The following is a 27,726-nucleotide window of genomic DNA, read 5'->3' as shown; positions in this document are numbered from 1 at the left end:
AGCAGTCACATGAATTTTTAAATAAACCTCTCTGTTAAGAATTCTGTGAACTCTGGTGACACAGCGGTTAAGCGCTCAGCTGCTAACCAAAAGATAGGCAGTTCAAACCCAGCAGCCACTCTGCTGGAGAAAGATATGGTAGTCTGCTTCCATAAAGATTTATTAGCCTTGGAAACCCTATGGGGCAGTTCTGTTCTGTCCTACAGGATTGCTATTAGTTGAAATTGACTCAATGGCAGTGGGTTAATAAGAATTCTTAGGAGCCCTGGTGGCACAAATGATTGAGCTCTTGGCTGCTAACTAAAAGGTTGGTGGTTCGAATTCACTCAGAGGCTCCACAGGAGAAAGACCTGATGACCTGCTTCCATGAAGATTACAGACCAGAAAACCCCATAGGGCAGTTCTATTCTGTCACATGGGGTCGCCATGAGTCGACACGGACTTAGTACACCTAACAACAGCAATAAGAATTCTGAGTGAGTTCATTTTAAACCTAAATGGTGTATGAATCTACTAGTAGTTATTAAGAGCCATGTTGAAGTGCTAACTAAAAAATTAAGTGCTTTAACAATGAGGCTTTCTTCATTCTCACTGCTTTTCCTATATTGTAAACAGCTTAAAATGCCATGTGTGATTATGAATGTTAATAACCACTCTTATATCTTCACACTTTTTTTGTGCAAACACAATTTTTTGTTTTGTTTTGTTGGCAAATGTCTCATTGTTTTAATGACTTCTGTCCAAAATTAAAAAAAAAGAAAATGAAGTAAATATTCCTTCTTTCAAGATGAGCTGTATTTATTACTGGAACGGAAGTTGTCATATCCGTGGTCATTAGCTTTGAACTTTAAGCAGGAATGCTTTTCCTCCAAGGACTGTTTTTCTTCAAATGACTGGCACCAGCAGCATAAGCATGACTGTACAAAACAAAGTCACTCATTACACGTAGACATCAGTTCAACTGTCACAACTCTCCATACTCTCCAAGGTTCTGACTTTCTGTGCATAGCTGGGAATTCTTTGACCAATTCCTTTCTAAGCTCTCTGATTTTTTTACCCTCAAAAATATATAATTATATAATTACACAGGTAGCATATGATACTAAAAGTATATACAGAGCATGTAAATGATACTAGCATGTGATACTAGAAAATACAGAGAAGGAAAAAAAAAAAAAGATATGCCTAAGAGTCCTCTCTCAGAGAAAACCACTCTCAATACTTTGGATAAACAGATACTCAAATGAGGTGACCCACCCAGGCCATCGCCCTTAGGTGTCCTTTTGAGCCTTGAAGAAACTGATTCCCTGGAGTCACCTTCAAGTCAGATAAAAGTTTAGTAAGCAGCTTAGTGGAGTCCTTTGGCCTTAAGTATTGAGTTCTTCTGGAAAATTATTTATGCACAACCCAGCTTTGAGAAGTAGGAATTCCAGGGTCTGACTAGAGGCTGTGTTTTAGTATGTATGGAATGTCCTTAGTGACCCTGTTTCTGTAACCTGTGGATCCTGAAGCCCTGCTCATGCTTTGATGTTGCCTCCTGAGAAATTAACATTGCAGTGACCTATATAACCAGCTTTCAATGTTCCCTTTTGGAGTGCCTTCTTGATATGTTTGGGTGACACTGAGTGATTCGAATCATATCTATTCACAATAAATATATTGTTACACTAAAAAAAAAGATACTTAAATATGTTTTCTATGCAAACAGGAAAAATATAGATACTACCATGCACTTACATACACATGGTTGTACATGTGCCTATGCTTGTGAGTGGGCTATTATTCATTTCACTGAGATTATAGTACTCATACTACTCCATAGTCTGATATTTTTCACTTAGCGATGTCATAAACACCTTTCAATGCCAGTGAATTTAGTATCACATCACCACTTTCTTCAGCCACATGGTATTCTCATGTGCCATTTCAATTTTGTTATACAGTAAGGTTTTAAAATATACAAGCATCTCAATTTTATTCTTCCAATTTTTTTTCTTGGATTTTTTTTTTAATACAAAACTTTGTTCATTCTGTTTGTTTTCTCAGAAACTACATAATAAGACAATGGTTGATCCACTGTCTTCTGTTTTATAAAGTGATAAAACACGATGAACGAACATTCTCTTTCAGTGCTAAAATCTATGAGTCTATGATTTTCCAGCTGTAAAATCTTTAAGTTATGAGTGAGGATTTTATAGACTGCCTTAGATTTTATAGGGAAGCTAACTTCTTGGCTTTCCAATGATGGAATCCCAGGGACAAATGAACAGTTCCCACATAAGGGAGGACATACTTCATTTCACGCTAGATTGTTGAAGGAGTGAATGAACGGATGGATGGCTGTTAGGCTGCAAGCAGTGGACTGAGGAGTAATCACACATATTCCACACTGAGCAGCACAATTCTGCTTTACCAAGAGGAGGGAGAAGCTTAATTGTATTTCTTTAACTTGCTGTTTTCACCACCCATGGATAAAGGGACTGATTTGTTTTTAATTCAGATTGGTTGTAGCTGTATAATCCAAAATCGACCAAAAACTGGGGAGCAGAACAGTTAATTTATATTCAGCTGTGATCTTATTATGTGACATCTGTCAGACATCTATGAGTATAATTTTTATTGATTTTCTGAGCAATTCCATGAGTATAACTGATGGGTTGAGGCAGTAGGGAGTGGTTGACTACGATGCATAGGCAAAAACTGACTACAGTGATTTGTAAGTAAAAGTCATGATGAAAAAAAATTTAAACATCATTGATGATATAATGCAAGGGAAAATGGCAAAACAATTTACTAGATTGCTTTGGATAAAAATGCTAATGGATTTGAGGGGCTATCTTTGATGCCAGATTAAAAGAGCTTTTTCTTTTATAATACTCTCTTACCTTAAAGCAGTTTTTGAATCTTTTGCTCACCAAATACAGAGCTATTGGATTAATGCAGGAGTTCAGGGAGGCCATGTTGATGCCGATGTAGTCCATGACCAACAAAAAGCTGGAAAAAATAACCCAAAATGTGTCTGTGGAAAATATGCTTCTCTGCGCATGTATTCATTGCAGACTTTTGTGTTGTTGTGAAGAAATATAGCTTATTCATATTGTATAATTGTTTTGAATTTATTAATGGTCCTTTCTGATAATGATATCCCCCTTCTCTGTCTCATCCTCTCTTTCTTTCCCTCTCTATTTTCTCTTTCTCTCCTCTCTCTCTCTCTACTTGTCATCCTTTCTCCCCAAGCCCCTCACCCCCACCCCCCACATACACCCAGTTCTCCCTTTTACAATAAAATCTTGTTTGGAGGTGCTGAAAGCTATTTGAAAATAAAGGGTTTACAAAGTGCAAAGGAGAACCAGACCTGATATTTTCAAATTTGTCACTCCCTCATCATTTTGACAATTCTGGCTTTCCACTCCCAGTGTTCCCATAAGTCCCCATACATTTCTCCCTCTAAAATAGGAGTAAAGGTACAAATTGGGGGTCTTAATTGCTCCCTAAGGATTAGAAGGAGTCCATGGGTAATGCTAACGATTAATGTACTTCACTGCTAACAGAAAAGTCGTAGGTTCCAGTCCACCTAGAGGCACCTCCGAAGAAATGCCTGGCTATCTACTTCTGAAAAATCAGCCATTGAAACCCTATGGAGAACGGTTTTACCCGGACACACATGGGGTCACCGTGACTTGGAATCGACTTCCATTTGACGGCAACCGTTTTCTTTTTTTAATGGTTAAAAGAATGGTACTCTTTCTGCCTGTGAATAGTATCAGTGGAAACGCACCTGAATTGCATTTTATTTATAAAATTATTTCTATTTTACCTTTCTTACCTCAAAAGGTCACATCTACTGGGGTCATTCTGATCATAAAGAGTGTGCTTCAAAATCCTGCTGAGATGAAGGGGAAGCCAACACAGGGCAAAGACGAGCACCAGGCAAAAGACTGTTTTGGCCACTTCCCGTCTCTGAAATAAAACCACCAGTCAGACCCTTAAAAGATGGCTCACTATAGTCACATTGTTCTCTCTTCCAAACAGAGTATGCGATATGGTTTACAAAAAGCCAGTAGCATTTGTAAAAATTCAGGAAACTGAACTTTAAATTGAATAATCAGAAGTAAAATGACTAAGATTTATTTTTCAAAGGAATGATTTTATCTAGACACTTTTAGATTACAGAGAATATTTCAAAATAGATAATATAGATTAGATATTTTCTATATTCAAAGATGCCAGAAGAAAGAAAAAGGAAATATTATGCTTTAGTGTATAATAATTTTACTGTATTATCATGATAATTTTCATACTCATAATAATAACTATAACTATGTCAGCAAATATGTTCATTTTCTTACCTGCTTTAAGTGATCATTTAAAGCAATCTGCATGCCACTCTTCTTTCTCAACATTTCACAGGTCATCAGGGTATAAAAAAGTGCAGTAATGGCCAATGGCAAGCAGAAATAGAAACTAAACAGCCACCAATCTTTAGCTGTCTTGTAAAACTACAGAGAAGGGAAGATTTTTATGATTAATTCTCATCCGTAAGAAAATCTTTTACACCAAATATTACACAGAAAATAACATATTCATCAAGGAATAATTACCTTCTAAAGGAGATGCATTTTATAAATACTATATAGATAAAAAACAAATTTTTTTTTTTTTTAATATAGAAACTCTCAGGCCACATCTACATCTACTGAATAAATAATTAAATAACTATATTAAGTGAAACAAAATTTTTCCTAAAAAATATTTGAATACTCTAAGGCAGTGTGCTATAATTATGCGTAAGAATTTAAGCACTTGGGCAAAAATTAAAATATTTGGTAACTCAATGTTTTCTGTACACATAAGCAAGTTATCCTTAGGGCTTTCTTTGTATAAAATACCACATTGAATACAGAAAGATATCCTAGTGTTTACATAAAGTTTTCGTGTTTTATCAAGTTTGTTTAGTGGGAAAAACGGACGTGAGAAAGTCTATGTTAATCATTCGGCTTAATAATGTATACATTTAACCTCTCTATTAAAAACTCAAAGCTGTCTATGACTTATGCCTTTTCCTATATTTTTTTCTGCTCTAAGCTACCTTTTTTTAAAAAATTGCTTCTCTGAATCCATCTGTGTTTTGTAACCTATGCAACGTTTTTTTCTTTTTACCAGTAAAACCAGAAAACAGCAATCTCATTCTCAATTTCACATCGATGTCTCTCTTTATTATTTTGCTTACCGTATAATATGCAATTCATAAAGTTTAATATAATCTTATTAAAAAATAGAAATTACCATTGGCAACACTTAGACCAGCCCCCTTTGCATTAAAAAAAAAAAAAAAATTAGGTCCTCTTAATCCATTCTTTGGGAAGGGCCTTTTACGCTTAGGGTCAGTCTTCCAGAGATGAGCATGGCTATTCTTTTCTTATTTCCTGAAGAAATGCTCTTTAATAAATGGCAAAAGTTCTTTGCAATGGCGGCTTTCCCTTTAGTTTCACAGACAAAGAGAAAGGACAGGCTTGCCTTTGAGAATCCATCCCTATCAGGGTGATTTCTAGTTGAATATCCACTGAACCATCCACTCCCTCTGATTAGTGTGGTGGTGGTCCCTAGGTAGTGCAAACGGTTTGTATTTGATCACTAACTTACAGGTTGGCAATTCAAACCCACCCTGCAGTACCTCAGAAGGCACTCCAAGAAATCCTTATGGAGCTCAGTTAATAAAAAATGCTCGCCTTGAACCTTGCTCTCTTTTACAGAAATATCTGTATGAGATTAAATGGACAACAGTAACTCTAAAACACAGAGGAGAACTTTAAGGGACAGAGTCTAAGTTTACAGTAGTGAAATCATATTGACAGAGATAGGGGAGTAAGGTGACACAGTGTGAAGTATGTAACCATTGTCAATGAACTGTACGTGTAAAAATTGTTGAATGAATGTATGTTTTGTTATATATAAAAAAAACCTGTTGCTGTCAAGTCAATTCCAACTCATTATGTCCCTATAGGACAGAGTAGAACTGCTTCCCCATTGGGTTTCCAAGGAGCGGCTGGTAGATTCGAACTCCTGACCTTTTGGTTAGCAGACGAGCTCTTAACCACTGCACCACCAGGGCTCCCCTTGTTGTGCATAGTTTCACAAAAACCAGTCAACCAACAAAAACCCTATTGAGCAGTTCTACTCTGTAACACATGGGGTCGCCATAAGTCAGAATCAACTCAATGGCAAAGGTTTTGTTTCTTTTTGTGGGGGGCACTAGGGTTTGGTCTTATTCAGAACCTGTAGTAGTTGCCATACCTTATGAGGCTGTAGGCAGATAAGCTATAAATTCAGATAAATTCTTAATGTGTGAACTTGGTTTATCTGTGGCAGTGGCATGATCTGTGTCCCTGAGAGCCAGAGGGCTCTTAGAGACTTGTGACCCAGCTTCTCGCACCTTGGGCCATTAGTCCATGTGAGCCCTGCAGTCCTGGGATCTATGCTCTTAATTTATGCCAACCCATTGCTGTCACGTCAATTCCAACCCATAGCAACCCTATACAACAGAGTAGAACTATCCCTTAAAGACTCCAAAGAGTGGCTGGTGGATTCAAATGGCCAGCCTTTTGGTTAACAGCCTTGCTCTTAGCCACTGCACCATGTGGGCTCCAATTTATGCCAAGGACAGTTATAAATTGATAGCTATCCCAAGAAGGGTGGTCAGGAGGAAAATAGCTAAATATTTGCAAGGTAAGAATAGAAAAGGAGTAAAATTTACCTGCATGAAGGCTGTTTTCTGAGTGGGATGAAGCAAGCAGATTCGCAGAGAACTTCCATTGTAGTCAACCGTAATCATATCAAAACCCACGGCTTCAGGGACAGCCAGAACCACAGAGACCACCCAAATTAAAACAATTTCCACCGCTGTCCATTTTGGCACCCCAATTCCTTTAATTCGACTCCAAGAAGCAACGGCTCGATATCTGAAGATCAAAATAGCATGGGTTCTCAAGCTGGCAGAGCCTAGTTTTATTGAATTACAGAGTTTGTTTTTTAAGCAATGTAGTGATCAAGAGTACAGTATTCAGGATATACCTGGCTTTAAATAGAAGCTCTCACCTGTCAATACTTAGAGCACATAGACTAAGCACAGTGATGCCCACGGAGGCCTTCTGTATGAAAGGCACCAGCTTGCACATCTCAGGTCCAAAGGGCCAGTCCCCTGCGAGGAGCTACATCGAGGAGAAGACAAGAAGCTGAGAGGAAGTTTTGCACAGCACCTTCTGAACGGCATTGCTTAGTGGAGAGTAGTTAGCATGCGGAGTAAGATAACAAACCCAGGTTCTTCTTCTTTCCCTCATGGAACACCCCTTTGAAAAGCACCAGGTTTGATATCTGGAACAGGACAGTATGTTGGCAATAATGAAAAAGCAGCGAGTTCAGGAGGCTCCATCATGCAGAGCTAAGGGTCAGGATCTCCAGTGTGGACCAACTGGTACAGTCGCTTAGGTTCCCCTCGCAAAACTGAACCCGCAGTGCTGATAACGTCTCTTTACTGTCATGGAGCCTCACAAGCCCAGGTGATGGCTTAATCAAGCTTTAGGTTAATTTAAAAATAGATTGCTCCTAAGCTGAGGAGAGCAGACTAATCATATGGAGAATAGTGTGTGTCCACACACTTGTTTTTTTACTATAAACAACTTACTTAACTAAACATTAGCTCAGCCCCATGCTGCTCCTTGAACAAACACATCAGTCATGCTCCTGGTTTAGAGCTTCAGCTCTAGGTCTTTCCTTTTCTTGGCTCTTTGCCAAGATCCACTTGGCTGACTCCCTTACCTCCTTCAGCTCTTGCTCAAATCTGACTTTCTCAATGGGACCAATCCTGACCTCACTATTAAATGCAGTAACCAGCCAGGCCTCCCAATCTCCCTTCCCCTACGCTAAAAAACAAAACAAATTGTTGCTATCAAGTTGATTCTGACTCATGGCGAGCCCACGTGTTTCAGAGTGGCATGAAGCAAACAGGTTGGCAGAACTGTGCTCCATAGGATTTTCAATGGTTGTAATCTTACAGGAATAGATTGCGAGGCCTTTCTTCCAATGTGCTGCTGGGTGGATTTGAACCACCAACCTTTGGGTTAGCAGCTGAGCACAAATGGTTTGCACTGCCCGGGAACCTGTTTTACTTTCCCTTTCCTTCATAGCACAATTACTTTGTATTGTGTATATCATTCTTTTCTAGTTTTTTTTTTTTTTTTTTCTGACTGGCTTCCCTAGAGAATGAGGTAGAACATGTGCTCCACAAATGCCTAGAACAGTGCCTGACACACAGTAGATGCTTAATAAATATTCAAACCCCTAAAACATATAAAAACCAAACTCGTTGCCATTGAGTCAGTTCTGACTCATAGCGACACTATAGGACAGAGTAGAACTGCCCCATAGAGTTTCCAAGGAGTACCTGGTGGATTAGGACTGTTGACCTTTTGGCTAGCAGCCTTAGTTTTTAACTACTAACACCACCAGGGTTTCCTTAAAATATACAGGCACTGGCTATACGACAAGCAAAACAACATAGCTCTTGCTATTATGTGTGTATATTTTTAAAATTTATTTGATTACACAACAGCAAAAAGACATAGTTCTTACTATTCTACATCTATTTCTGTTTATCTGTCTTCAAAATAAGCAATCATCTATTGTTAAACAGTTATTTTCTTTCGAAGGACAATTGGGTGTATCCCACACTAGTAATGAATCACTTTAGGTAAACATCTGGATAGAATGTTCATGAGATTTTTAAAATAAAGACAACTATTTCACATCTATGTTTTTCTTTTTCTTTTTTTTAAAATGCTTTTAAAAATACATTTCCAAAATTGAAAACTGTTTTGAAACACAATTGAGTCTTTCTGTCCTCTTACTAGTAAAGGTTCTTTTCTGAGTTTTTCAAGCTGGGTGACGGTTCTATAATTAGAACAGCACCTAAGACTAAAATGTGTGTCTCATTATGACTATTACTTAGAGATCCAGCCCAGGGCACATTTCATTTTTAAGTTAGACGTGAAAAATTACAGACAGGTGGAACAGAAGTTTGCAGACTTACCACAAATATGCTTAATAGAGGGGTCTTGAAAGCCTGCAGGGCCAGGCAGGTAACACAGAGGAGAGGAAGGAGCCAGGTATAAGAAAGTCTTTGGTGTCAGGAAAATAATAGGGAGTGGTGAGGTCTGGGGCAAACCCTGTTTAAAAGGAGCAGCTGCTAATCAACATCACACAATTTTTACCATCAGGATTCCAGATACAAATATCTCTTGATTTTTCAGAAGAAGTGAGAAATCAGACTGTGTATGAGAAATTTCACAACTTATAAACGTTATCAACTAATTCACTTAAAAAAAAAAAACACTATCAGGGAATGTTGTATTAACACAATCTATTTGTGGGCCAGACTAGCCTCCATCTTGTAACTTCTGCATTAATGAATAGACTCATAACTCTGCTTATTCATTCATTCACTGATTCAACAAACATTTATTGAGTACCCACTATGTGCCAGACACTATTCTGAATGCAGGGTGTATACTGGTGAACAAGAAAAACTCCAAGCTCTCATAGAGTTTATAATCTACTGAGGGAGACAGACTAGAAACAAACAGTTTATATGGTTGTCTTAGTCATCTAGTGATGCTCTAACAGAAATACCACAAGTGGATGGTTTTAACAAAGAGGAATTTATTCTCTCACGGTCTAGGAGGCTATAAGTCCAAATTCAGGGCATCGGCTCCAGGGAAAGGCTTTCTTTCTCTGTTGGCTCTGGAGAAGGGTCCTTGTTGTCAATCTTCTCTTGGTCTAGGAGCTTCTCAGGCACAGGGATCCTGGGTCCAAAGGACACACTCTGTTCCTGGTGCTACTTTCTTGTTGGTATGAGGTCCCCCTGTCTCTCTGCTCACTTCTCTCTTTTATATCTCAAAAGAGAAATTTATTTTCCCACAGTCTAGGAGGCTAGAAGTCCAAATTCAGGGAATCAGCTCCAGAGGGAGGCTTTCTTTCTCTGTCTTCTCTGGAGGAAGATCCTTCTCATCAACCTTCCCCTGGACTGGGTGCTTCTCTGTGCAGGAACCCCAGGTCCAAAGGATGTTCTCTGCTCCTGGCAAGGCTTCCTTAGTAGTATGAGTTCCCCAACTTTCTGCTTGCCTCCCTTTCCTTTTATCTCTTGTAAAATAAAAGTGGTGCAGATGACACCCCAGGGAAACACCCTTTACATTGGATCAGGGATGTGACCTGAGCAAAGATGTTACATCCCACCCTAATCCTCTTTAACCACAGGCGGAGATTATGATTTATAACACATAGGAAAATCAAAGAATGGAGGACAACCACACAATACTGGGGATCATGGCCTAACCAAGTTGACACGTATTTTTGGGGGACACAATTCAATCCAAGACAGGGACCTAACTGAAATAAGAGAGTGAGCCATGCAAAGAGCATTCTAGACAGAGAGAAGAGTACGTGCAAAGGCCCTGGAGTCAAGATATGCCTGATGATCTGGAGAACAGCAAGAAAGTCAGCAAGGTTCCTACAACAGATGACTGAGGTTACAGACCCAGCTACTGAGTAAGTAAAGTTGTAGGGCGAGAAGTCTGAATGTTATTTTGAGGGAATTCATTGCAAGGTTTTGAGCCAGGAAGTGGAATGACCTTATTTATGTTTTTAAAAGATCACTCTGGCTACTTGGTGTAGAATAGATTGTAGGGGTCAAGAGAGAAAGCAGGGAGATCAGTGAGAAGCTTTGGTGGTGCCCTGGGGCTGAGAAGAATGGGTTACAGACTGTATAGAATTTGAAGGCAGAGCCAGTAGGGTATGCTGACGGATTGGATGTAGGGTGGAAGGAATCAAGACACATTAAGGATTTACTGTGTGAATGGTGGAGCCATTACTGAGATGGGAAAGACTCTGAGCAAGCTATAAACTTAAGATTCTTCAAAAGAACTGCCAATTGCCCTTGGAAACAGGAATAAAAATGTTCCCATCAGTTACAGTAAAACCTGAGAAAGTCAGAACCTGTGTAAGAGGGAAACCTGTCAGAGAAGGAAAACTCAAATAGTTTCCACTAAAACCAGCAACAGAAAAATGATAAGGCCTCACCCTGTCAAAGGCAGAAAACTTGCAGGACCCAGAAAAACAAGGTAGTCCCGTAGAATTCCGGCTCTCACAGGTTTCACTCTACAAAGACTTTGTCAGATCCAGGTTGGTATAAATTACTCAGATAATATTCTGTCTAATCATTTTATTCTCTTCAGTTGTATCACGAAGAAAATAAAAACAATACTTAATGGCACTTATGATAAGCCAGGTGTGATTCTAAGTGCTTTACACATATCACTGAATCTTCAATGTAACCCTAAGAGGTAGTACTATTATTATCCCCACTGTGTAGATAAGAAAATGGAGACACTTAGAAAGTTATTAACTTGTTGTGCTGGTTTTAAAAATCAGCCAACAAATTCTTTGATATTCTTCCCTTCAAAATGTGGTGTCTAATTTTCTTCTCCTAGAGTGTGAGCTGGGCTTAGTGATTAACTTTTAAGGAAGAGAATGTGGTGGAAATGATGTTGTGTGACACCTGAGATGAGTTCTTACAGTGCTTTCTGGCATCTTCTTTGTTCTCTTGGACCACTCAAGTCAGCTGCCATGTCTTCAGGACATTCAAGTTTCTCTATGCAGACGCCAACGTGGGAAGGAACTGAGGCCTCCTGACCATAACTAAGGCTAATCTGCCATATGTGTGATGGAGCGGCCCCTGCAGCCCTAGTCTAGCCTTCAGATAACTGCAGTCTTAGCCAGTACCCTAATGGCAGACACTCTGAGCCAGAACCACCCAGCGAAGCCATTCCTGGAATCCTGACCACAGGCACAGAGAGAAAATAAGTGTTCATTGTGTCAAGCCACTAACTTTTGGGGAATTTGTTGCTTATCATTGGGTTGCTAAAATAGTTGCCCAAGACTGCTCATTTCTGTAAGTAACAGATCCACCTTACAACTCTGGTGGTCTGGCTCCAGAGTCTGTGCTTATAACTACTACAACAACTTTGGGATGGAGTTTTGTAAAATCTTATCTTGTAGAGGAGTCCTTGGGTGGTGTAAACAGTTAATGCAGTTGGAAGAAAGGCCTGGTGATCTAATTCCACAAAATCAGCCTTTGAAAACTCTATGAAGCCCAGTTCTATTCTGACACATGTGGGAAGTTACCAGAAGTTGGAGTTGACTCGATGGCAACTGGTTTCATTCTATAGAAAAGAATGTTTAGGATTACATAAAATATTACTATTTATAGGTTCATAGGTGTCTGTCAATGATGAAATAACAGGACTCAGGGTAAAATTTTCTCCCAATCTCCTAGCTGTTTTAACCCTATAATGTCCATATTTGGGGATATTGTTAAACATTTTATTCTGTCTCAGATTACTTCCAACTACGCAAATCTTAAAGTGGTTAAGAGCTACGGCTGTTGAATAAAAGGTCAGCAGTTCAAATCCACCAGGTGCTCCTTGGAAACCCTATCGGCCAGTTTTACTCTGTCCTGTAAGGTTGCTGGTGGCGTAGTGGTTAAGTGCTATAGCTGCTACCAAAAGGTCAGCAGCTTGAATCCACCAGGCACTCCTTGGAAATTCTATGGGGCAGTTCTACTCTGTCCTACAGGATCACTAGGAGTCAGAATTGAATCAATGTCAATGGGTTTTTTTGCATGCAAATACTGGCAGCCCCGGTCGTGCAGTGGTTAAGAGCTCAGCTGCTAACCAAAAGGTCAGCAGTTTGAATCCACCAGGCACTCCTTGGAAACCCTATGGGGCAGTTCTACTCAGCCCTATAGGGTCACTATGAGTCGGAATTGACTTGATGGCAATTTTTTTTTTTTTTTTTAGTGCAAATATTGGTACCATGTAGGTACAGACACCAGAAGAATCAAGATGAATGAATGTCTTGATCATTGAAGAGAAACCAGCCTGCCTCATGAAAATGAGCACTGCACTGAATCCTGGCCCTGTTTTGAGGTTACTATTGTTTTTGGCTCAGCCTAAAAATTGGATTATTGCTTTTCATACCACTGGGAAGCCTGCAGCCCAACCTCTGACCCACGCTATCACAGAGGACAGAGAAACACAAACTGGAAATTGTAACCATTCTGCTCAAGTTCCACAGAGAGTTAGCGAGAGACCTAATCATAACTGAGAGATTACAATTTTCCAATCTACCCTCCCTAAGGGGAAGGGACAGCAAAGAAGAGAGCGTTAACCTTCATCAGCTTTCACTGTCTCATGTTCCCAGTTCAGATCCAAATGCTACTGGTCCACAGAGCATAGCGGAAGACCGCGCACTGTTGCTTCCTTTAATTCCTAGTGAGAAGGACGATTTCGGCAGGCTGCCACTTGCCTCCTGTAAAATGCTCACCAATTGCCTCTCTCTAACCAGAAGCTTTGTGGACATTCAGAGAAGCTGACAGGACCCATGCCCCCTCCTAACGCTCATCTCTGTCATCTTGATGGCCTCTAGCAAGAGAGTCAACAGTGCAGGGAGCTTATTTAAAATGCAAAGGCATCAACTTGTTTAATGCAAAACAATCAATGCCCTGCATGGGGGGAAATGCCCTTAGGCTGTGCCAAAAATCACTCCCACTATCTTCAAAATTTGGTAAGGAAATGTTCTTATAGATTGTTATGGTTCCTGGAAATTATTTATTCTGCCATTTATTGACAAAAATAATGACATTCGACATCTATATTTCAAAGTTCAACAGTCCAGCTTTCCTCTCTGCAGAGGAAATCGATTTCCTTTATTGCAAGAGAAAGCACCTCTAACTTCAAGCCCAGCAAAAACACATTTCTTATTCCCAGGTGTTAGGGGGTTTCCTTTGGACTTTTCTTCTATGAAATCAGATAACTTGAGGGCAAGATCTGAATACTGAAGGCAAATCAAATACTGTATGAAAAAACTCAGTCTCTGATGGCAAAAAGGATGCTATCATTCAGCGTTGTTTCTGTGTCCCTGCTACGTGACTGACAATTTCTAGGTCCTTTTTAAAGTTCAGTTTGAACGTGTTACCTAACATTTATCAAACCTGAGTCAGAAAATACCCCACGATTAACATTGTAATGGCTCATTCAACCAACAGCTTTTGCAGTGTCAGGCCCTACGGTCAATGTGGTGTTCACTTAACCAAATGACAACCTGTGTCTGTGCTGGCCCTTATTTCCCTCGAAGGCTACTTCTGCTCCCCTAGCTTTTTTTTTTTGGTATGAATAAACACAAATAAATATATAAACATTAGATTGAAAATGGAGTCCCTGAGTCATGCAAATGGTTAATGCACTCAGCTCTAGCTGAAAGGTTGGAGGTTTAAGTTCACCCAGCAGTGCTGCAGAAGAAAGGCCTGGCAACCTATTTACAAAAATAAAATCACTCATTGAAAAGCCTACGGAGCACAGTTCTACTCTGACACACATGGGCTCTCCATGAGTCCAAGTTGTCTCATCGCCAACTAGTTACTGGTTAGAATAAAGATGTGATGAAGCTGGTTATAAGGTTTCTGCTCAAGGATGGTCATGATTTCATAACTCTATAATGCAAATAAACTATTTTTATATTATATAAAATTATGTTTATATTATATTAACATTGTTTTTATGCAATATAGCTTTTTTTGTTGTTGTTAAAAGGATAGCAGGAACAGGGTATTGTTAAATGAGCCCTGCAAAATTTCTCAAACTGAGGGATTTACATTTTTTCTTTTCTGTTTTTAATTAAAAATCACATTGCTTAGAAATTAAATGGGGAAAGCCCTGTTTATACATACCACTGTTAATGCCGGAAGGAATCAAGCCCCATAAATTCAGGAAATGCCGAAGTTAACCATCTTGCAGGAACAAATGTTCACTTGCTTCATTAACCGTACGTACTGTTCTCCTTCCCTCTTTTGGAAAATTAAGCCTCTACACTGAGCTTTAAGTCTGTTTCAGGATGTTCTACAACTTTCCTAGTGCCTGTCACACTACCTGGCACACAGTGACCACTCGTTGCTGAGTAACAATGAATGTACAAATGAATTTGATCATAAAGCAGAAATCCTCTATGTAATAAAACCTCTGTCACAAGCTTTCCAGTGCTCATATTCTAAGTGAATTTTTAGAGAGGTGAGATAACTGTGCATTAAAAAACCAAAAAACAAAACCAGCTGTTGAGTTGATTCCAACTCGTAGCGACCCGATAGGACAGAGTAGAACTGCCCGTAGGGTTTCGCAAGAGTGGCTGGTGGATTTGAACTGTTGACTTTCTGGTTAGGATCCATAGCTCTTAAACACTGCACCACCAGGGCTTCAACTGTGCATTCATTAGCTTTTTATATTTTCTAGTTTATGTCCTCTCCCTTCCAGATGATCAGGTCATCCTGACACAGAGCCAGGAGCCCTGGGATTGAGGATTGAGGATCTGCTGTTCTCTTGTTGGCGTTCTGCCCTTCCAAGCAAGCTGGAAAAAGTGAAAGACAAAAATTCCACTCTCCCCTCTCTCTCCCCTCCTCAAACCTGTCAAGGAAATTACTGATATAAAACAGAACCTACTGTTGCTTACTATCTACTGGGATTCTCTGAAGAGCTTTAATTGCTCAGAGGATTGTAAATTTGGAGGAGATGGATGCAGTAAACATAACAGCCTGGTAAGAGACGATCATAGAAGAGGATGGGTGAGCTGCATATTAAATAGAAGAACCACCGGGACTTTGCCAGATTACAGTCTGCTCCGTCTCACGGTGCACCATGAACATTTCTCTCCAATGACTGGCATTAAAGAAATGTTTTTGCAGTAAAAATCAAAAGAGGGAAGTAATGGGGTGGTAGCGTTTCACAGTGTTGGGAAGGGGTGTATTCTTCTGTTTTTTATCTTGGCTTCCTGTAGCAGATAAGAGTTTTTCTGAGTTTATACTAGTGTTTTAACAAGATAGGACACCCTCATTCAAGGATTTCCATGTCAGAACTCCCTTTCTTTCTTATTCATACATACAGAGAGAATTCAAAGTAAGCTGCTGGTCAAGTGCACAGTAAATTATTTTCTTGACATACATTCTGCCTTCAGGGACAAATATCAATTACAAGTTCCGCCAGCATCCATCAAAATGCATTTAATCACATAAAGGTCAGGCTATGTGGGTTAGGAATAAGTCTGTTAGAAGTAATGTCAGCTCTTCCCTTAAGGGTATCATTTAAATAGACTACAATGTGAATGGAGCCCTGGTGGCAAAGTGGATAAGAGCTCAGGCTGCTAACTAAAAGGTCAGCAGTTCAAATCCACCAACTGCTCCTTGGAAACCCTTTTGGAGCAGTTCTACTCTGTCCTATAGGGTTGCTATAGAGTCGCGATGAGTCAGAATTGACTTGACGGCACACAACAACAACAATGTGAATAGTGTCCCCTGGAGTTGTGCAGGATGAATTAAAGTTCTTGAAACAAAATCTCTGAGAAGCAAAGAGATAGGAACCAAAAAAAAAAAAAACAACATTGAAAATATTCCTTAGGAGATATTTAAGTTCATCTCAAATGTATTTTTCAATCAATTTCACAATGAAATTTATTTAGCCTGTAATAGAAATGGATTGCTCTCTCTTGTTATCTGAACTTAAAAAAGTATCCACAGATTATGCTTGAAAAAATTCCATTAGCACTTCAAATATTTTGAAAAGCCCCAGCTAAGAGAAACAACAAATACTATTTATAAACCAGTTATTAGATTTGCTTATCTGAGCTGGGTCCTCTAAGATCACCACGGCACCTGAAGAAATTGAATGTTCATAGTATTCAACTGGATATATCCGGATAGCCTCATGGCTCAGGACCAGGACTTCCAAACTTTATGAGTCCAACAAACCTTATTCAGTAATTTCGTGCCATAAAAAAAAAAAAAACTTAGACCTAATTCTATCTGTATTTTATTGAACACTTGCTACTGCGGAATCTGAAAGCCCTGTTAACAGCTTGAAATCACTGACTGAGGGACAAGAAGACAATGCATAATGTAACCATTCAGAGAATATTTTTCCTCCATTCTGGAAAGGACAAAGGAGTTGAAAAAGAGAGAAGCAGAAAAGAGACGTGGACATCTGCCTTCTTTACAAGGTCAGGCATGAGGATGGCTTTGAGCTTAAGGAGAAAATCACCTAAGAAATGCTTCAGTCAACTCTGCTAGTCAATTTCTAACTCAAAAATGATCCTCTTCTCTGGCTCTATCTCTTTCTTTCTCTCTCTACCTCTATCTCTTTATCTCTCTACCACCACATTTTGGCCATTTTCTCTTTACCTTTTTTTTTTTTTTAACCATGGGGTTTCCAATGGCTGATTTTTTTCTGGAAGCAGATCACAGACCTTTCTTTTGAGGTGCCCCTGAATGGACTCAAATTGCCATCCTTTCAGTTAGCAGCTGGGCACATTAACCATTTGCACCAGTCAGAGACTCCTTAATCAGAGGGTTTATAGGGGACGAGAAATAATCAGTCTCTAAATAAGAATATTTGGAATAAGTAAAGTCTAAAATTGGAGAAGTTGTTGGCTAAGATATACCCATACACCACGCTCAACTATCTTGCGAACATAACCAACCTCTTCTTAACTGTGCAAAGTCCTGCAAGAGAATGTTTCACATCATAAATTACATCTTGAATCTTACTTCAGCTCAGGCTTTATCTGTCAACACCCTTTAAGGCACTTAATCATTTATTAGCATTTGGCATGTTTCTCTAAAAATAATCAACTATAGCATATTAGCCACACAGAGATAACCTTATATGGTTTTCTTTGTGAAATAAAGAACATGGCTCCCTGGCTTTGAGACAACAGGGTCTTGGCTATGTCATTCTCTTGCACAGTTACGGAAATATCTTCAATCTTGAAAGACTCATTTTAAGTGAGGAAAGAAAAAATGTAAAGCCTTTAGTAGACAACTCTTACCATATTGAAAGAAACATGGCCTTGAAATTTCTAAGAGGCTTGGATTTATGGAGTGACCCAGGGGCAGATCAAAGGCAAAGAAAAAAGTCAACACAGGCAACCTTTCATTGCCCAAAGTCAAGTGTTTGCCACACATTTGTCATGGGAAATCGTGGTCAGAATGTGAAGCAGTGGGTTAGGAATATAAAGTCTTGAGTTTCTGGGTTATCTGAACTCTGCTTTTATAAATCAGTTATGACTAATATCCTCATACAGAAGGAAGAACAAACTTTCCTTCCTTCTTTTCCCCTTGGACAGTTGCAAAAATATAAGTAGAAAAAACCCACCGCCTTTTAGGTCTCCTATATACCATTATTTATCAAAAGAATTTGTCTAGTATAGGTCTTATAGGCACTATGCTAATTGGATGGAGGGGTATTAGTTTTACTCGTTAATTGATCTGAAAGTCATTTGGAGCTAATAGTCTTACTCTTTATTAATGCTTTTTTTTAATTGTGGTAAACATATAAAAAAATATATAACATAAAATTTGCCATCTTAACCATTTTAAGGGCCCTGGAGGTACAGTGGTTAAGCATTTGGCTGCTAACCAAAAGGCCAGCAGTTCGAATCCACCAGCTGCTCCTTGGAAACCCTATGGGGCAGTTCTACTCTGTCCTATAGGGTCGCTATGAGTTGGAATTGACTCGACGGCAGTGGGTTATATGATTCCATTGCATTAATCATATTCACAATGTTGTGCACCCATCTCCATGAATCATTTACAAAATGTTTTCATCATCCAAACAAAAACTCTGTACCCATTTTTATGGACTGAATTGTGTCCCCCAAAATATGTGTCAACTTGGCTAGGCCATGATTCCCAGTATTATGTGGTTGTCCTCCATTTTGTGATATGTTGTAATTATCCTGTGTCATAAATTCTAACCTCTACGATGTTAATGAGGCAGGCTTAGAGAGGGTTATGTTAATGAGGCAGGACAAAATCTACAGGATTAGGTTGTCTCTTGAGTCAATCTCTTTTGAGTTATAAAAGAGAGAAGCAAGCAGGGGAGAGAGAGAGGGATCTCATACCACCAAGAAAGAAGAACCAGGAAAGGAGCGCTTCCTTTGGACCCGGGGTCCTCAAGAAACTCTTTCAAAACCCCTAGACTCAGAGGAAGATTGATGACAAGGACCTTTCCCCAGAGCTGACAGGTAGAGAAAGCCTTCTACTGGAGCTGGCACCTTGAATTTGGACTTTTAGCCTCCTAGACTATGAAAGAATAAATTTCTGTTTGTTAAAGCTATCCACTTGTGGTATTTCTGTTATAGCAGTGCAAGATAACTAAGACACCCATTAAGCAATAACTTCCCATTCTCTTCTCTCCCAAATCACTGGCCTGATAGTTAGCATTGTGTATCAACTAGTAACCACTAATCTCCTTTCTTTCTCTATGAAATTGCTTATTCTAGATACTTCATACAAGTGGAATCACACAACATGTGTCTTTTTGTGACTGACTTATTTCACTCAATATAATGTTTTCAAGAGAGTCCCTGGCTGATACAAATGGTTAACATAGTGGGCTGTTAATTGAAAGGTTAGGAGTTTGAGTCCATTCAAAGGTGACTTGGAAGAAAAGCTGGCAATCTACTTCAGAAAAATCAGCCATTGAAAACCCTACAGAGCATAGCTCTACTCTGACATATATGTGGTCACCATTGAGTCATTTGACTCAGTGGCAACTGGTACTGGTACTGGTAGTATTTTCAGAGTTCATCCATGTTGTAGCATGTATCAGGACTTCATTTCTCCTTAAGGCTAAATTTATTCCAGTGTACGTATATGCCACATTATGCTTATCCATTCACCTGTTACTGGAGATCCAGGTTGTTTCTACCTGTTGCCTATTGTGAATAATCTGCAATGAACATTGGTATACAATTATCTGACTGAGTCTCTACTTTCAATTCTTTTGGGTATATACCTAGGTTTATAAGGGTTTTTTTAAAAAGTTAATACTTTAAATGTGTGTAATTGGTACTTCTTTTAAAAAGCTTTTGCTTTAAATAAATAAACTTCAAAGGTAAATAGATTCCATTTTTAGTTCAAAATGCTGCCACCACTAACATATCTCTAAATATCATAAAAATATCTCAGTTACTTGACTGGGAATGGGAACAGTGATATTAATTTGGAAGAAATCAGACTCCAATGATATGAGGCACTGGTGGTTCAGTGGCTGAATTCTTGCCACCCATGTGGGACACCTGGGTTTGATTACCGGCCAACGCATCTCACACACAGCCACCTCGCAATCATCAGTGGCAGCTTGCACATTGCTGTGATGCTTAACAGGTTTCAGCAGAGCTTCCAGACTAAGAGGGAGCAGGAAGAAAAGTCTAGCCATCTACTAGTGAAAATCAGCCAGTGAAAACCCTATGGACCACAGTACTTTGATCCACAATTCATCATGGGGATGGCAGAGGACCAGGCAGAATTTTCATCCCATTGTATATGGCATCACTGTGAGTCAGGACTAACTCTACGGCAGCTGACACTACCCCCCGATGATAATTTTACTTCTTGTATTGAGATATACGCATATATTTCAGTTTATTGATTGGAAAATTATAACTTTAAAAGTTAAGTGATTGTTTTCCATTAAATTGTACTTTTAACTGTTAAACTAGTTAATTAAAACTAGTCAATTAAATGCTATCTTGTTAAATACTAGAGAGAAAGGTAATTATGTTCAGAAGATCATTTGGATTGTGTTATATGCAGAGAATATCTGATTACCTGAGAGGGTCACTTCACTCAAAACTCATTTTGGATTCGGTGAAGCAATTCCCCATTTCAGCATGCCAGCCTTTTAGTGTTATATGTACATCTTAACTAGTTAGAAGTTAAAGATCAGCAGTGTTGCTTCTCAGAGCTTTGAAAGCAGTCTTTTTTTTTTTTTTTTTTGCATATTAATCTTTCTAATCATTTTCTGTTCTTTTTTATTGTAATTTAGATGAAGGTTTACAGAACAAACTAGCTTCTCATTAAACAATTAGTACACATATTGTTTTGTGACATTGACCAACCCCACAACATGTCGACACTCTCCCTTCTCGACCTTGGGTTCCCTATTACTGGCTTCCCTATGCCCTCTTGCCTCTAGTCCTTGCCCCAGGGCTGGTGTGTCCCTTTAGTGTTGTTTTGTTTTATGGGCCTGTCTAACCTTTGGCTGAAGGATGAACCTCAGGACTGACTTCATTACTGAGTTAAAAGGGTGCTGGGGGCCATAAGCTTGGGGAGAAAGGAACCTCTTTACCTCTAGCAATAGTCTGTAAAGTTCTAATAGCACAACTATCTCAAGGTACTCGAATGGGTCACCAACCTCATTTTTAGCTCTCCATCACCGATGGACACCTGATTAGATTTTGAATTCTTATCTAACTAGTTAAAACCTGTATCTGTCTTATCAGTTTACAAACAGATTTGTTTTCAAATGCAATTTTCTTATGCACAAAGGAAGCTATATTTGAGAATTTAACTCAGTTACCCATGTAAATATAACACAAAAAACCTTAAATTGTTAAATAAAATTCAGAAATAATTAAAAAAAAATTTTTTTTGCAAGAATTTTTAACTTCTCCCTAACCTACAACCAAGTCTTGCTACAATTCACTGTTACAAACAAAAAAAGACCTTCATTGCCATCCACAGGTACACCCAGCTCTTTTGCTTTTATACAACTTAGACACCTGTGTGCTACTCCTATTTAGTAGTCAGATACCAGGCTCTCATATGCAGCAAACATCCAGATTATCCCATTTATTTATATATAAGAAGGACACAATAAGTAGCCACTGAATAAGGAGAAATTCATTCTCACATTAGATATTTAAACATTGGCTTTTGGTTGAATTATATACATAGGCTACAAAAATGTTGGGCACAGTCACATATACCCGAAAATCAGTTGCCATCGAGCTGATTCCGACTCATAGCAGCCCTACAGGACAGGGTAGAACTGCCGCATAGAGTTTCCGAGAAGTACCTGGTAGGTTCAAACTGCTGGCCTTTTGGTTAGCAGCCAGGCTCTTAACCACTATGCCCCAGGGTTTCCTAGTAATACATATAAATACATACATAGACAAACATATATACATATATATATACCATTCACAAACATATATACACACACATTAGATATGTATATATAAATATACCTATATGAAGCTAGTGTATAAAATATTATGAGTACAACAATATCTTTGGAGCTCAATATAACAATATCTATCAAAACTACAGATGCACATAGTTTTAATTCAGGAATTCTAGTTTTTGAAACTTATCTTTCAGAGGTAAGCACACATATGTACAAAGGCATATGTACAAAGATGTTATTTTTAGCTACATTTGTAATGGGGGGGAAAGACAATCCCAAAACATAAATTCCCAATGTTATTCATACATGCACACACACTTGTATACACACAGACTCTAATAACATCCATTGTTTGTATACCATGTGTCAGACACTACGCTAAGTGATACGTATGTATACATTCTTATAACATTTAATATTCATATGTATATATATGTACACACACACACATATATATTTTTGTGTCCACTTTGAATGAGTGAATTTTTCATTTTTCATCTGGGTGGTCTTGTGTAATGTTGGTGTAGCCTTAGTCAGTACTGAAGAGAAGGGTAAATATGGTTTATTTTCAACATTTTTACATGAGCATTTGAAGTGCTTCAAGAACCTCACTTTGCTGAGTGCCCTAAGACACCTCACCACCTTTAACACAGGACCTCCGCCCTTACACAGGAGACCTGGTGAGGGGACTGACTGTCCCTGAAATTTCCCAGTTCCTCAAGGTACAGCAGACATAGATTTCCCAAGGTTTGTCAGCCCTTCACAGCAGTATCTCTGTGTAAAGTCCTAACCCATTCTATTGTAATAGCAAAAACTCTGGCTTACCTCTACCGTACTTGTTGGCATAAAGTATGTTTCCAACTCATAGTGACCCATAGTGACAGAGTAGACCTGCGGCATAGGGTTTCCAAGGAGTGGCTGGTGGATTCAAACTGCCGACCTTTTGGTTAGTAGCCAAACTTTTATCCGCTGCACCGTCAGGGCTCCTGGTGAAATTGTGTGGCTTGTCAACATTGTTTAGATGTACTAAACTCCAGATTGATGCAATAGATTTGCCTTGACATATCTAGGCCCCGGGTCCTTAGTGTGCCTACAGATGGATTGGGGATCAGATGCATTTTGGTACGAACCCCCAGGAATTGTCTATATGTATAACATTCATTAAGGAGTCCCTGGGAAGCTCTGGTGGCATAGTGGTTAAGTGCTACAGCTGCTAACCAAAAGTCGGCGGTTCGAATCTGCCAGGCGCTCTTTGGAAACTCTACAGGGCAGTTCTACTCTGTCATATAGAGTCGCTATGAATTGGAATTGACTCAACTGCAGTGGGTTTGGTTTTGGTTTTTTGGGTGGTGCAGATGGTTAACTGCTTGACGACTAGCTGAAAGGTTAGCAATTTGAACCTATTCAGAGGCACCTCAGAAGAAAGGCCTGATGATTTGCTCCTAAAAGGTCACAGCTTGAACAATCCTATGAAGCAGTTCTACTTTGCACACACGGGGTCACCATGAGTTGAAACCAACTCCATGGTAACTAACAACAACATAACATTCATCAGATTCTCAAAGAGAATTGTAACACTCCACAAAAAAAAAAAAAAGATCAGCAAAAACTGGATTTAATTCAAGGCTCTTACTTTAGGATAAATTTAAATGGCATCCATAATTCACTTAAACTGCTTTTTGTGGATTACAACGCCTGGTTACTCTGAAATCCTAAGTGTGTATTTTTAACTTACTATGGTTGCACAATAATTTAGGGGGAGAAATGGCTTTAACTAGTCCTGGATTGGGCATTTTGATAAATAAAGCCTTTACAGTAAGATCCACTGATAGTATTGGTATTAAACAGTACAGACCATCTGAAGGAGACGTCAGGAGATATAACTCTTCAGACGACTTAAATTAATTCCTGAAAGTGTTTAGCAAGTAGCCTTTGATGTTGTATGTCATATAATTCCTCCAATGGACTCAGATGAGGTCCTAAAACTCTCAAGGCTAGAGAAGGGCATGCCATGCCTATGTATACTCCGTGTAGTGGGATGTGGAAGACCACAGGTTCTAGGGCCAGATGGTCTGGGTTCAAGTCCTAGTTTCAGCACTTTCTGGTGCTGTAACATTGGGCAAGTAACCTCATCTCTCAGACATATAGTTTCCTGAGATCTAAAAGAGGGATAATAAGAACACTACCTTGTAGGGTTGTTTCAGTGATTTAGTGAAGTAAACTAAGCACTGAACACTTAATAAATGATAACCATTATTATTATATTAAGGAGCTCTGGTGGCACAATGTTTAACTGCTTGGCTGTGAACCGAAAGGTTAGTGATTCGAACCCACCCGTGGCTCTGAGGGAGAAAGATCTGGCAATCTGCTCCTATAAAGATTACAGCCTAGGAAAGGCTATGTGGAAGTTCTACTCTGTCACATGGGATTGCTATGAGTTGGACGGCACACAACGATAACAACAACGTTGTTGCTTTTATACCTCAAGTGAAGCATATTGACATGTTATAAAAATAAGCCAAAGGTCATGAAGTAGAATTCAATGAGACCTAATTCTATGTGATGGCTTTGGTTATAGGCAGGCAGTCTAGATGAGTAGATGACTAGATTTGCAATGACTCATTAGTTTGTTTATCTCAGAAGTAAAAGCAGAACTTTTAACAGACTGAATGGCTTCAGGCAGAAGGATGCAACTTCCTAGGGAGATCATAAAGGAATGTGAAATGAAAGGAATCAGTGTAATAATATGACCAGACAAAGTAAGATGGTCCTGGGAGAGCTGATTTACCATCTGGCATGGAGCTCATCACACCGAAAGAAAACTTCCTTATCTTCCACCTTCTACAAAGCACTTGAACTGCTGGCTGGTTTCAAACCCGGGCTGGACTTGCAGGGTTTCCTAGGATCTTCCTAAACAGACTTTTCACACACACACAAAAAATCTATGCAAAACTAACTTGTAATCTCACTTTTTGTAGGGTTCTTATTTTTTTTATTTTATTTACTTTTAAATTTCTTATTTCTTATACTCAAAAGTTTCTCAATTCAGTTTTGAAGAATTGGGTTGAAATTCTTCTGCCAAATTGGAGGGGTAGAACTTAGTCTGTGGAATTCTTTGAGTAGATGAGTCGCTTCTGAGCCCCGATGGAGTAGTGTATGCATTCTAAGGGCCTATTCAACCCATCCTTCCTGCGAATCTTCAGAGTTCCAACTACCATCCAGGATTTTAGGATTTCCTCAATTTATTCCTTATTTTTGGAAGTGTTTCTCTCTCAGGCCTAGATCCTAACCTTAATCTCACCTCTAAACCTCAGATATTTCTGGAATTCCCTTAAAATATGGCTATGGGATAAGGATTTCCAGAGATTCACAAAGGGCGATTTATAGGCATGGTGGTTATGGCAACTGCTCCAGCCACAAAGATCAAAGCATCCCCTACAAACTTTCCCAGCCCCACATCCCTTGTTTTTACTTATACTGAGCCCAGAACTGACCTTAGGCAAGTCCATAAAGTACATTCCCATTCCCTGTACTTTGGCTGCATTTTAATGTGTTAACATTCTATCGTTGAACACGTTGCAGATGCAGAGTTTTGCCTATTTGTATACCAAACCCCAAACCTGTTGCCGTCGAGTTGGTTCCGACTCATAATCCTTTTGAACTGTGAGCAATGGTTAAGAGACTGGCTGCTAACCAAAAGGTTGGCAGTTTGAATCCACCAGCTGCTCCTTGGAAACCCTATAGGGGAGTTCTACTCTGTACTATAGGGTCGTTCTGAGTTGGAATGGACTCAACGGCAATGAGTTCACTTAGGGTATTTTGCCTAATTCACACACAACCTCAGTGGCTGGGCACTAGCAGCATTATTGTAGAGTTGAGGAAACCGAGGCCCAGGGATATTGGTATGTGTCCAGATTTCCAAAGTAACCAATAGCATGGAGGCTTCGGTCTGCTGCCCATGGTAATCACACAAGAATGTTCACTACTGAAGCTGTTACACAGACCTTAAGTTGAGTCTCTTAGTCTTGTCCACCAAGTTATTGATGGATGTAGAGAGATGGCACCTGACAGATTTGAGCCTGATTCCCAGCTCTACCTCTTGCTAGTTACGAAACTCTGAGCATTCTATTAGTCATCTGTAAAATGGGGATAATAGCTTCTTGTGGATTTCTAGAAGGTGTAAAGAAAGTAACACATCTATCTCAGTGTGTGGTCCGCTAGAGGCACTTAGAAAGTAGCTACAGTTATTCACAAGAGGTCAACGGCATTTTCCCAACTCACCAGTGTAGGCCCGTTTCTTCCATGCCGTTTGTTTCTTAAAAACCTATTCAGGCCCCCTACCTTCAGGTTCCTTTAGGACAGTGCTTCCCAAAGTTAGTGTGTATATGAATTATCCAGGTGACTTAACTTGCAGTATTTGATTTAATACGTCTGGGATGAACTTGCATTTCTAACAAGCTCTCAGATGATGTCAGTATTGGGTAGAAAACATACAGGGAGCTAGTTGCCCCTATAGAATAGATCCTTCTGGACCAGTGGTTCTCAAACTTCACAGTTCATCATAATCACTTGGAGAACTTATTAAAATACAAACAACCGAGCTCCACTCCAGAATTTCTGATTTAGTAGGTCTCGGGTAGGGCTAGAAAATCTTCTCTAACAAGCTCTAAAGTGACGCTGATGCTGCTGGTCTGGGGACCACACCATGAGAAGCCCTGTTCTAGGTTTGGAGTCCTGGGGTGATGCAAAGAGTTAACGCACTCACCCACCCAAAGGCACCTTGGAAGAAAGGCCTGGCCATCTACTCCCAAAAAGTCAACCATTGAAAACCCTAGGGAGCACAGTTCTGCTCTGACACACATGGGTCACCATCAGTCTGAATCAACTCCAATAGCAACTGTTTTTGTTTTGTTTGTTTGTTTTGGTTCTGGGCTTAGCAAGGGACTACTAAATACCAGAAGGGAATTTAGTTCTGATGATTACTGACTTTCAGGAAGGGACAGATCTTCTTAAGCAAGCTTCCCCTCTGCACCTGGTCCCCCTCCTGTATTCAAGCCCAGTGTGAACAGGCCCCCTTTACCTTGTAGACATTGATGGGAATGTCAATGGTGATGTGCAGCAAGTCTCCCAGAGCCAGGCTGGCGATCAAGATATTGGGTCCATTTCGCATACACTTGTTCTTATAAATGATTCTCAGCAAGGTGGAGTTCCCGATAATGCCCAACACAAACACGAGGCAGGACACCACTGTGTTGATATACTTGAAGGTGCCCTTGATCTCGATAGATCCTTGGCACGGGGGAGGAGGAAGAGTGCGTGGCCGGGCCCCTGCGGTCCTCCCTCCGTTAGGCACTTGCGGAAGTGCTGAGGAAGGTGGCAGGCTGGCGTTGGACCCTCTCGGCCAAGAGGTCCTAGTGGAATACGTCATTATCTCTTCCATCTTCAGGAGTGGCAGGGTGGTCCCGGCCGGCGGTAATCTTCTCTCCTCTCCCCAGACCCCCGCGACGCCACAGGCAAGAAGCAGCGCCACCAGGGCGCATCTGCACAGACTTGAAGGCGACTGCATGCTGCTGCCTGCTGGAGTGGGTTCTGGTGACCGTCTCGC

At 39.7% G+C, this 27,726-nt stretch overlaps 1 protein-coding gene across 1 annotated transcript; it reads right to left on the bottom strand.

Moving 5' to 3' along the window:
- Positions 1 to 27,726, bottom strand: EDNRB (endothelin receptor type B). Its single transcript, XM_010589401.2, has 7 exons — positions 27,202 to 27,726; positions 7,096 to 7,208; positions 6,755 to 6,959; positions 4,350 to 4,499; positions 3,827 to 3,960; positions 2,886 to 2,994; positions 1 to 917 (listed from the first exon to the last, which is right to left on the bottom strand). Exons 1-7 carry the CDS (start codon positions 27,685 to 27,687, stop codon positions 783 to 785), a joined length of 1,332 nt encoding a protein of 443 aa, XP_010587703.1. The 5' UTR covers positions 27,688 to 27,726; the 3' UTR covers positions 1 to 782.

Source organism: Loxodonta africana, chromosome 17 (assembly GCF_030014295.1).
Source record: "Loxodonta africana isolate mLoxAfr1 chromosome 17, mLoxAfr1.hap2, whole genome shotgun sequence".
NCBI classification, from domain to species: domain Eukaryota; kingdom Metazoa; phylum Chordata; class Mammalia; order Proboscidea; family Elephantidae; genus Loxodonta; species Loxodonta africana.
This window is presented reverse-complemented; position numbering and strand designations above follow the sequence as displayed.

Bases quoted from the DNA above. Each gene is read 5' to 3' on its own strand.
- EDNRB (XM_010589401.2), bottom strand. From the start codon at position 27,687: ATGCAGTCGCCTTCAAGTCTGTGCAGATGCGCCCTGGTGGCGCTGCTT. The intron at 3,961-4,349 runs GTAAGAAAATGA...GTTTTATTTCAG, and splicing joins TAAATGATCACTTAAAGCAG to AGACGGGAAGTGGCCAAAAC. The intron at 918-2,885 runs GTAAGAGAGTAT...TGTTTTGTACAG, and splicing joins GATTCAAAAACTGCTTTAAG to TCATGCTTATGCTGCTGGTG.